Genomic DNA, 12,042 nt, shown 5'->3' with positions numbered 1-12,042 from the left:
TGCAGCGAATTAACAGTGAGGGGGGGAGGGGGGATGGAGGGGGGCATGTCTACCAGCCTGCACGGCACGTTCATGTGTCTGTACAAGGCATGTGTAGCCTTTGGAGGCTTGTGCAGGCGAATTGACAGCGAGGGGGGGAGGGGGGGTAGAGGCGGGCATGTCTACCAGCCTGCACGGCACGTTCGTGTGTCTGTACTAGGCATGGATAGCCTGCGGTGGCTTGTGCAGGCGAATTAACAGTGAGGGGGGGAGGGGGGATGGAGGGGGGCATGTCTACCAGCCTGCACGGCACGTTCGTGTGTCTGTACAAGGCATGGGTAGCCTGTGGGGCTTGTGCAGGCGAATTGACAGCAAGAGGGGGAGGGGGGGTAGAGGCGGGCATGTCTACCAGCCTGCACGGCCGCCGGAGCTTGCCAGTAAATCGGGTGGAGAAGATATTACAGTACTAATCGAGCAAGGCTGCGGTGCAAGACTAGGACTGGCTGCCTTAAGCTGTCGGAGCGGCGAAGGGCCGCGAGGAGCGCAAGCGACGCGCAGGCTTAGTATGGTTGACTTGTAGTGGATGATAGTTTAAGTTGACAACGGTCCCGTGGCCGGTTAGCGTGTGCAAGGTGGTAAGCTTAATGCTGGACCTAGACGACTGAGAATTTACGGATGCCTAGGAATACGCCGCAGGTGAAGCGCGGCTGTGTTTGGGAGCTGAAAGGGCATTAGTTGCGCGCAGCGATGCAAACGTTGGCGCAGTGTGTGTGTGAGGGACCCAATGGACCCTTAGCGAAGTTGGTAGCACTTGGGCCCCTCGGCGCAGTTGCTTAGCGCTTGCGATTTGAAGCCTAGGCCTGTACGACCCGTACGAGTCCCATCCGGCCAATGCAGGGGCCGACGGGAATCGGCTAGTTCAGTCACTCCTCCCAACGCCTCACACCAACTACCCGAGCAATGATAGGAGTCACTCTTAACAAGACTCTTTAATTACGATTCTCTAGTATTGTAACACAAGTTGGACAAAGAACGATCCCTTGTATTGCGGCCCCTTGTGCGAAACAAAGTGTCCTGTCATCTCTGGGGGGTCGGCACGCCTTTGTCGGTTTCGGTACCGGGACCGGAGGGTGGGAAATCCGGAAAGGGATTGAGTCTGGTCATACGGTTGCGGAAACCGGGCTGTGGCAGCAACTTAGTTGTGGTTGGCGGGGGGTCCAAGTTTGGGGCGGCGGCCTGTGCCGACAACTAAGATTGGGCTGGGGGGCCGTGTCAGATGCGGCCGGGGCCCCCGCGCGGCAACTCAGATGTGGTCCGACGCCATTGAAGATTGCGCGCGGGGGAGGTATCCACAACCTAGTTTCCCGAGATCAGATGGGATATCCCCTCAGAAAGGAGCTTAGGAGAACACAGGACGGTCGGGGGGATTCACAGGATGGTGAGTGGATGGCGGGCCGGGTGATGGCGGTGGATAGCGGCACATGCTGACAACCCGGCAGCTGGGGAGGGATTGCCTGCCTAAATGTTCATATACATATTTAAGCTGCTGAAGTATTGATATATGCTCGCATTTCTCAGTAAGGCTTCTGGCAGCTCCACTCTCTTGATTCAGTCCCTGAACTGAGCAAGTTAGGAGCCCCACAGTAAGGGATATGGTTGACAGTATGTAACACTACAGGACCATTAAATCTGTAGGCAGTTTGGGGGTGTTTGCCACCCGCGAACCACTGGTTCGCGGCAGCTTGCTGGCAACTTTGCCCATTGAAGGGCGCCCAGGGTGTCTACGATCATTCCAGTTGCTGAGTGGTACTCAATTAAAGCACTGCCTAGGACTGTGAAGCGCGCTGAAGGACCTGTTGATCACCAGAGTTCTTGCTTCCTTGCCTTCTTTCAAGGCTTCGCACACGAACATAGTTTGTTGCATAGAGCCTGTGCCAGCAGTCTGTGTCTGCAGCCTATATGTGAGAGAGTTGACGGGGATGGAAGCGGGCTGCCCGTTTTTGGGGTACCCGGCTTCCGCTGTGCGTGCCGCCATGCAGCCGTGCACCTACTACCGTGCAAACACTACAGCACAATGCTTGGCTCTCAAAACCAGATATGAGCGCGCGCCAACTGAGTTGTGCAGCGGGGCCGCCCTGCTAAACTCAGATTGGGATGCGTGTCAACCGAGTTGCGCGGCGGGACTGGTCTCCCAAACTTGGATTGGGGCGGGCGGCAACTGAGATGCGCGGCGGAACCGGTCCCCCAAACTCAGATTGTGGCGGGTGGCAGCTGAGATGCGCAGCGGCACCCCTGCCGCCAACCAAGATGCCGCCCGGCGGCAACCAAGATGCCGCGCGAGACAGATGCCCGACCAGACCCACCCCCCGGCGGCAACTTTCCCACCCTCCTCACTAATATACCTGTCAGAAGCCTCGCGGGCGCGTGTGCTTCCCGGTGCTGCGAGCGCGAGCATTTCCCCACAATACAGCCGCGCTGTCAGCCCCATTAAATCAGAGCTATACATCTTAGGTATCTATTTATCAAGGCAGCCTGGATTACGAAGACGGTTTCGCCGCAACGAAGTTCTTGCCAGCCCCGCTTCGTCCCGACCTATGCTGCCATTTTGTTCAATACCTGCAGACTGAGCGTGCATGCGGTATATGAAGCAATGCGGCGATGCTGAGACTCTATTATCATCATATTTGCAAAACGTGTAGGGCTCGACGGCCATCCGTCCGACGTGCAACGCACAGCCCCGACCCCCCTGACCCCGACCCCCCTGACCCCGACCCCGCCCCAGTCACCGGTCCGGAAGGTTGTGCGCACGCCAGCATCCGCAGTACCTTTCGCTCAACGTACGTATGTTACAACTCTGGCACTCCAGATCATACTAAGACTTCAGTCGCCAATCCTATACCAGCCTCCTTTCGCCTCACCTCTACGCCACAAAGGGTCACTACTTGCATACGCCTGCTCTCATGCTCAGCACTATAACACCGTACGTTGCGTCAGGTTGCGTCCCATGTCACTGGACTCTCTTTGGGGCACGCCCCATGGATCGCATGGCAATCCGCTAGTTTGCTTACCTCCTTCGTTCAACAATCGTCCACCAAATCCTCATTCATTGCCCGTCCCAGATGTATTCACCTTTACGGCTTGTATTTACAGTATTGTGTATCGCATACAGCCCACGGCATGCATCGTCATATAGTACATATGATGGGGCCCAAGGCCCTGATTCCCGGCTTTGGCCAATAGATGTACAAAAAATACACGAGGTTGTAAGAGAAGTTGCACATGCAACAAATGACCCGTACAATCATGCTAGCGTAAATCGGATTGCCCTAAGCATGGAACGAATTATGCAATATGCACAGCAGCGATCACGGTTTCTTTTCATTGGTGAGCATGGTAATGGAATTTTACCTTCTATAATTTCTTTGCTTCTCGATCCGAGCTGGATACAAGTCACCACATGGGATGCGCCGTCCGGTCGCCATAAAGTTATTCCCAACCTCGCAAATGGTATGTCCACCAAAGAAGGAGTAAAGCTTAACTTCACGCGCCATGTTCAGGGTGGTTTTCACTCCGAATTCGCAATCACACATTCGAATATCCACTATTTAAGCATGACGTGGAACAAGAACCGATACCATTACCGTCCGCCTCCATTGACTATGTTATTATGTTCCATGTTTTTGAACATTTAAGCCTTGATCCAATGTTTGGTATCTTAGAAATTCATCGTGTTCTTCGACCTGGCGGCATATTATTTTTATCAACGCCAAATTTAGGTAGCCTGAGAGGCATTGCTCAAATGCTGCATGGGAATTCGCCGCATTCATACCACAAGGTAGTGTATTGAAGGTGTGTGCGGCATCACCTGTCTGATTGTGTGTATATATTGCAGTTTCTTTTCCGACGCCGTCATTCGCTGGGTCTCGCACATTCGCGCGAGTACACATCTGGTGAAGTAGTTAGTGCTCTGGAAGCATCTGGATTTGATGTGACATTGGCAGGCTTCTCGGCACAGCCCGACGACTCGGTATGGTACGATTTCAATCGCCGCGTATCAAAAATACCAGGTCTTTCGGTGCCTTTGAACATGACGGTGGCCGGAAGCACTGTATTCGCTGTGGCCCAAAAGGCGAGGGCGCCATATGCACGGTATTGTGAGGTTCTGTACGATGTGTATGGTATAGGTGCGGAATTCCGTATGTATCCAAACGGCGAGTCGTACGTCGCGGCATGGGATTCTGTTTGATTTTGCGTTGTGTGCAAGATGGTGAGCACGGCGTGCATTCCTGTCCCTGTCATGCGGGTGCGAGGTCAACTCACCGCAACACTCTGCAGTTGCTGCGTGCACCATCTTGATGACTCGCCAGAGCTAGCTATGTGAGCATGGGGCGCTTTCCAGGGGGCTTGTATGGGGGGGCTGTAGGGGGCTTAGGGGGCTTCGAGCTGTGGACAAAACAGCGCAAAAGGATGAGCTTTTGCAACTGCGACGTTGCTTTTCATCCGTCCTCAACTCAAATACTCTGTAGGAGTGTAAATCACACCCGGGTTCACTCATGTCGTGCCCCACACACATTGCAATTGATCGCACTCCGATTTCTGGACATGAGTCCAAATGATGCCTAAATTACCTGCCTATAACGTAAACAGCAACGATAAGTTAAAGCTTCTTGTCTACTGCGTGTGCTGTGGCTGTCAAATCAATACCTCACGGCGTACCTACTGCACCCGCAACATCAAGTGTTTCGCATGCCTCAATGGCACCTTTGACCAACGTGTTTTCGCTGTAATAGAGGAGCAAACTGGTGTGACCCTACACAACATATGCGCAAAGAAACTTCAGGTGCAGCTCCCGCACCCAGGCGGCGGCACTCGCAGCCGTGCCCGATCCCCAGGAGCGAGCACTGCCAGGAGCTGCGAATAAGGCCGCGCGGCTGGCGGTGGAGCATCAGGTGCGGTGCGGTAGGCGCTGCAAAGGCTGTGGGGTGCGGGGCTGCGTGCGTGTGCTTGACCCCGGCGCCCGTCCAAGCACACAGAGCCTGCAACGAACCGGCGCCCGGCTCCCCGCCCAGTGCTTGGTGGCATCACCAACAGCCCTGCCGCCACCAGCCCGCCGTGTCTGGCTCTGCCATTTCCACCGGGGCAGGAGGAGGAGCAGGTGGACACCAGTGCGGGTAAGGTTTCACGCAGGGGTGCCCTGCGGGGGTTATAGCTTTGGGGCGTGGGCGTGGGCGTGGGCGTGGGTGCGGGCGCCGGCTCGGGCAAGGGGTATACTGTCTCATGATTGATAATGGATGCCACCTCCCGAGCTGAACTGCCTGAGTACTGTGCTGGCATGCGGCCGCCGTCCTGGCTCTGCCCGCAAGTGCCCGCTGCAGACCTCAATAGGATGCGGCCTGACATTCTGTTTATCCCGAACCTTCCCCGGTCCGAAGCAGAACGCTTCGTGACATCCCCACCAGCCAACAAAGGTGCCTACCTAGTGTACGTCCTTCAAGTTGGATACACCTCTGACCTGCACCACAGCGAGAAGCTCATTCAAAAACAAGCGCAGCACGCCACCCCTGCCACTGCCATGCGAGCTGCAGGGTGGACTGTGCACTAAGATACCAAACACGTTATTACACTGGGACACGGTGGCACTATCCCCCGTACCTTTGAAACTCTCCTCAAAGACCTGGGAGCCAAAGAGCGCGAGATGGGCATTGCCAACACCCGTTGCCGCCCAGGAGGGCGCACCCAGGGGACCGCCAATGGCGGCCCCCGCGCAGGGGAGCCGGGGTAGGGAAATCAATTTTCTGATGGTGGGGTGAGCTTGTCTCACTCCTTTTTAAGACACGCGGGCACCTGTGCCCTGCGTATATATTATTATTTTTATTTGCCCCCGCCCTTAAGGGTCTCGCTACATGTTTTGGGTTACGGCGCCATAGACGCCGCGCCGCGCCCTCGTTCGCGCGCCCGGTGCGCAAGTCTGGAAGCCCGCAACCCCACGCACCTATAACCCCGCGAAACCGCGCGCGACAGCGCGAGAACCCGCCCAACCGCCGCGACCCAAGCACGCGCGCCCCGCGATCCGGGCGCCGGCTCCCGCGCGCGCGGCAGCGCTGCTCCGGCCGCGCGCGCGCCCTCGGAGCGCCGGTGCCGGGGTTGGCTTTAGGCACGCGCGAGCCGCGCTGCTGCACGCGCAGCGCGGCGCCCGGGATAGCCGTGATTCCGCCGCCGCGCCGTCAATGATCACTAGCACCACCGCTGGTGGTGCTCTCTCCATGCACCCGCAAGCGTATCCGCTGGTGATACACGTGAACAGTATTGCTCGTTACATGGCTCATGATATTGGCGCGGCAAACTCTGGAAAAACGCACGGAAACGTTGGAGCCCACGTTTTGTAACTCCGAGGAGGGGTTGCACGCGGCCGGCGGTGGCCGGTTTCATGCCGCTGCTTTGTTTGCACGGCCTTCACATGCGGCAGCTTGCGGGTCCGCGTTGCCCGTGGGTCGGCTGTCAGCATGTTTCCGTGCTGGAACTGCCACGCCCGCTCAACCCACCGCAGCCGCACACTATATAACTAGCTAGGGCCGCCTCGCAGCCATGCAGCAATTGCGCACAGCGTGCAAATCCCGAAGGCCGAGAACAAGCTGCTGATGACAGGTGCGTTTTCGAGCGGCCAATGACAGTAGCCTGTCACACGGCAGCCCCTGCGGCAAGCAATACAAGCCAGCGCCCGGTTGCTATCCTGTGTACCCGTGGCGGCTCCTTTGTTACCAGTCCTTACCACACACATACATTGTATTTATCGCTCTTCCGTGCACGCGGCAACACACAGTTGCAGGCATCAGCGCAGGCGCGGCGTGGCGTTTCAGGTGATTGTGCCTTGTACACACACACACACACACACACACACACACACACACACACACACACACACACACACACACACACACACACACACACACACACACACACACACACACACACACACACACACACACACACACACACACACACACACACACACACACACACAGACTGGTGCTGTCCCTACCACGCCCCCACGGCCCAGCCACCTCCCCAGCCTCAACCTCCCCCCCCCCCAGCTACCCCAGCCTCCGTCTCAGCCCCGGCCGGCCTCCTCCTCCTCCTCAGCACTCAGCCCCAGGCCGCCGCCGCCCAACCAGCCGACGTCTGACAGCCCCCGGCCGCCGATGCACGCCTGCTTGCCGCCAACACCATCGTGTTCGGATGCGTTCCCCGGTACTCCGCCCCCGCCGCTTCTGTCGCTGCCGCCACCGCCGCCGCCCGCTGCGCCTCCCCCTCCGCCATCTCGCCTCCCTGCCGCCGCCCCCTCTGCCGCCTCCTCCCCTCCCATGCCCTCCGACTGGTCACCCCGCCTAGCACTGTGCTGGCATAACCGAGTCCGCCCCCTCCTCCGTCTCCGTCGGCCGCAGCCTCCAGCTACAGCCCGCGTGACAGCCCCGGCGCACGTGGAGCTCTGGGCCTTGGTAGCGGCGGTACCGAGCGGTGCGGCGGCGTTAGTAAGTGCATGGGGGTGGGGTGCCGGACGCGGCCAGGGCACGCCGCTCGGCGGTGTGCCGGTCGCCGCGCCGGTGTTCCTAACGCCGTGGCTGCCAGGCGAGGTCTGGTAACAGTGGTAACGCGGTTGTGTGTGGGGGCTTCGCGCTGGGTAGCGGGTCGTCGATCGCGCCGGCCCTGGGCTGCTGGCGCGGTCGCTTCGGTACCTGGCCTTTCGGCCGGCGGGCTGCGCGTGTGTGTGTGCGTGGGCGTGCATGTGTGTGTGCGCGTGTGTGTGGGTGTGGGTGTGGGTGTGGGCGTGTGTGTGCGTGTGTGTGTGCGTGCGTGTTTAGTGCGTGCGCGTGCGTGCTTGTGCGTGCGTGTGCGCGTGCCTGTGTGGGCGCTTCTGGGCCTGCTGTGTGGCTGCTGTGTCATTTTTAACGCGCGTGCCTCTGTGCCTCCGGGGAGCTCTTGGTGAGCCCGGACTCCCGTAACCGTGCGCATCACACACCGACCAGGCAGCTGCTACAGACCGTGCCAGTTTCACTCGCCAGCTGTGCCCGCCATCCCCGCCTCTCCTGACAGCTAACTGCCTCCTGTGCCTCACATTTCATATCTGCCTACAGTGTTCACACTCCAGCGCCAGCTCGAGAGCCAGCTCCAGCGTGCGACGCCAGCAAACGTTTTCGCGAACCCGCATTCGGTCCTTACGGCGCGCGGTGCAGCCTTATCCCGAACTTCAGCCGCGACATTCCCAATCCAACCCCGCGCTTCCTCACACTCCGGTTGTGTTTGTCTCGCACTCGCATTCGATTCGCCCGCCACTCATCCGTACATTCGGGCTCATCCGTACATTCGGGCTCCCTTTTCTGCCTTGCCGCGCCCTGTTTTCGCCCCTGCTTGTCATACTGTCGCCCGGCCATTGCTTTGCTGCAAACTGTTGCATTTTCTCTATGTTGCATTTGGTGCTCATCCGTGGACGCTGGTCATCTTCCTGCAGGTGCGGTGCGGCTCTGCATCGCGAGCGAGTGTGGCGTTGTGGTGTGTCTGTGTGGTGCTATCGCCTGGCCGGGCGCCCGGAGCGTGAGGAATGCGCATCAGCAAACTTCCAGCCAGCCAGCAAATTGTCGGTACAGTAACTCCGGCGTTCGACCAGCCATGCACTCCTGCTCTGCCGCTGCACTCTGTTTGCTGTCTGCTTGGGGTACGGGCGTCAGCTGCACCCTAAGGGACCTCGCCAACCTGCCTGAACCCTGTCCCATCACACACACACACACACACACACACACACACACACACACACACACACACACACACACACACACACACACACACACACACACACACACACACATACACATACATACACACACACGCACACACACACACACACACACACACATAAACACACACACACACACACACACACACATATACACACACACGCACGCACACACACACACACACACACACACATACACACACACACACACACACACATACACACACATGGGAGCGGGGCCCCAGCTGCGGGGCTGGGTCAGCACGCTACTGCAACACACTACGGCGCAAGCCGTTGTCAATGGGCACTGGTCAGCATCAGTAACAATGGAGGCTGGGGTGCGCCAGGGCTGCCCGCTCGCGCCGCTGCTGTACCTGTTCGTGGCGCAAGCACTGCTGTGCTGGCTGCAGAAGCAAAAGGTCGGCATCCGCCTGCGCCCGGACCGCGAGGAGCTCGCCACAGCATTCCAGTTTGCTGACGACACGAAAGTGTTGTTGGAAAGCGACGCAAAGGTGCCCGGGTTCATTGCGGTCATGGACACGTTCGGCCGCGCTACAGGGCAACGGCTGAACCTGTCAAAGGTGGAGCTACTGCGGGTCGGCTGCCTGCCAGCAGCGCCCGGGCCGGCCGCTGCGGTGGCCGGCGCAGCCCCCGCCGTGCCGGGCATGCCCGCCGCGCCTGCCGTGCCTGTGGCGCCCGCCGCACCGGCTGCGCCCGCCGCGCCTGACGTGCCTGCGGCGCCCGCCGCAGCGGCCGCACCCACCACTGGACCAGCCGCAGCGGCTGCGCCTGGGCCTGGCGTACAGGAACAGCTATGCGGCCTTAAGGTGGTCACAGCGGCCACCGCCCTCAGCGTGCCGTTCAGCAGTGACCCCACACGGCTGCGGCTGGACTGGACAGCCCGCATGCGAGAGGCCAGGCGCCGCCTGCGGCGTGTCGCCCACCTGGGACTCTCAGTCTTTGGCCGCGCCAGTGCAGCCTCAGCCTACTGCACCTCCATGGTGACATGGCACATGGAACACAGCGGATTGCCCGACGACATAGCCCAGGAACTGGAGCGATTGGTGGCGCGGGTGGTTGACCGCCGACTGGCCCCGGACTCGACCGAGAAGCGCCTTACGGGCATCCCGACGGAGCTGCTTTATGGCCACCCCACCACTGGCGGCTTCGGCGCACTGCCCATCCGGCAGCACGTGCGTGGCCGGCATGCGACATGGGCCGCACGCCTGGCCGCCCATGACGACATCCCGGCCGCCCCACAGCCCCAGCCGTGGTGCGTCGCCTACGACGTCTACCTCCGCGCGCACCACCCATCCCTGCGCCCCAGTAGCACGCTGACGGCAGTCCCGGTGGTGGAGGGCGCCGGCGACATCATCCCCAGCCACCCGCTCCCCGAGGATACCGAGCGCACGGTCTCAGCGCTGGGGTGGCTACCACCGGTGCAAGTGCTGACTGAGGCACCGGAGCCTGGTGCCTGGTGCTTCACGGCGCCGCTGTGGGGCAACCCGCTCCTCACCCCGTCCCCCGCGGCGGCCAGCGGCGAGCAGGAGGAGGAGGATAGCGGCAGCGATGGCGAAACAGCTGTGGAGCCCGTTCCGGCAGGAGTAGCGCGGCGCACGCAGGGGCGTGGTCTCGATTACCGCCATAGGACGCTGCGAGCCTGCGCGCGTCTTGTGACCATCGGTGACTTAGTGCGAGCCCACGCTGCACGACCACCTGCGGCGGCTGCAGTCGACTGGGAGGGGTGGCTGCGAGACTACCTTGCGCCGTCAGACGGCCGTCGCCGGCGCCGTGGGCCCACGCTCGCCGCGCTGCAGGGCCTTGTCGGCGACATCCCGCCATCATGGTGGAGTGCAGCGCAGGCTCACGCCGCACAGCTGGCGAGCCCTGGCCCAGCGCCTGTCCCGGCGCCGTCCACCAGTGAGGTCGTCCGCACCACCATCATGCCGCGCATGGGCTGGAAGCTCTCTGGCTCTGAGACCCTCAAAGTCCCCCTAGCGAAGCTGTCCGTCCGCATGGCCACATCCATGCAGCTGGACGATGTGGCCACGCGGCGGGCGGACCTACACGAGGATTATGAGCGCGCGGCACAGGGCCTCCCGCCGCGCGCTGTGGTGCGGCGGGAGGACCTGCCAGCAGCTGCGGCTGCAACGCTTGGCGCCATTAGGGACACCCTGGCGCGCCTTTGGCAGAAGGTGCGGTGGGAACGGCGACACTTTGAGACGCTGTGGCGATTGGCCATCGACGCAGTGCCGCTGCCGGGAAACTCGCATATGCCGTTGGCTCGCCGTGAGCCATGCGGCTGTGGGCAACACGGCCATGGGGGCGCCGCGGTGGAGGCACACGCCGCCGCCGCGCCCACGCCACGGCAGCACCACTTCTGGGATTGCGCGGTGGCGAAGGCCGTGGTGGCGCAGATCAACGCACACAACCCCGGTCCGGCTCCCATCAGCCAAGCCCAGCTGTGGCTGGTTCAGGCGCCGCCGGGTTTTCAGCAGTGTGTTTGGGACGTGGTGGTGATGGCGGCGCTGGCCGCCACAGAACATGGCCGGGTGCGGCTGCGCGGGATGACGCGCGCCGCAGCGGCCCTGGGAATTCAGACGGCGGCGGCAGCAGCTCCCGAGGCTGCGGTGGCAGGTGCAGCGGAGGCGGAACCCGATCTTGACGAGATCCCGCCCACACAGCTGACGCCGCCGCAGCCAGGCGTCAACCCCGTCGAGCTTGCGTGCGCTCGTGCAGTCGCGGACTTCTGGTCGCGGCTGATGCAGTTCGCGCAGCTCGGCGTGCCCCAAAAGGGCTGGGATGGTGTTGACGCCACTCACCCCATCCTGGCGGTGGTGAACGGTGAAATGCTGTGCGCGATGCCGCAAGCTATGGAGCTGGAGGCTTGAAAGGGATCAGCCCTTAGGAGAAGCGCGTGAGCACTAACATGAGCCACTGAAGCAGTGGCATACGAGAGGGTCAGCGGGGGAGCTTAGTGGGCAGGCGAAGGGTTTTTGTTTTACGCCCGTGGGAGCAGGGCCAGGTTTGCGGGGTTTTAATGCCTGAGAGGGTGTATTGGGTGCTGCAACACCCCGGGTCTTACGGCCTGGACCGGCCTAGTGGCCAGACGCGTTTGTGGCTGCCCTTAGGCATTGTCTGCCCTTGCGTCGAGAGCTGGTTAGGTTGCGGTTGAGGTCGTGCAGGCTGCCGGGTCGTAGGACTCAGCCCCGCAGCCACTGTGGTCGTGCTTTCGCGTGCTGTCGCGTGCTGCGTGTTTTGATATGTTTGCTGTT

The 12,042-nt window shown here is 60.9% G+C and overlaps 1 protein-coding gene across 1 annotated transcript; it reads left to right on the top strand.

The window, feature by feature from the left end:
- Nucleotides 1-9,063: 9,063 nt before the first annotated feature.
- Nucleotides 9,064-12,042, top strand: CHLRE_39g760097v5 (uncharacterized protein). Its single transcript, XM_001692081.2, has one exon. The coding sequence runs from the start codon at nucleotides 9,094-9,096 to the stop codon at nucleotides 11,656-11,658; it is 2,565 nt and encodes an 854-aa protein (XP_001692133.2). The 5' UTR covers nucleotides 9,064-9,093; the 3' UTR covers nucleotides 11,659-12,042.

The sequence above is a fragment of the Chlamydomonas reinhardtii genome, assembly GCF_000002595.2.
Source record: "Chlamydomonas reinhardtii strain CC-503 cw92 mt+ unplaced genomic scaffold scaffold_39, whole genome shotgun sequence".
NCBI lineage: Eukaryota > Viridiplantae > Chlorophyta > Chlorophyceae > Chlamydomonadales > Chlamydomonadaceae > Chlamydomonas > Chlamydomonas reinhardtii.
The sequence above is the reverse complement of the archived record's forward strand: the minus strand, read 5'-3'. Positions and strand labels throughout refer to the sequence as shown.

Excerpts from the sequence above, each read along its gene's own strand:
- CHLRE_39g760097v5 (XM_001692081.2), top strand. The coding sequence starts at position 9,094 with ATGGAGGCTGGGGTGCGCCAGGGCTGCCCGCTCGCGCCGCTGCTGTAC.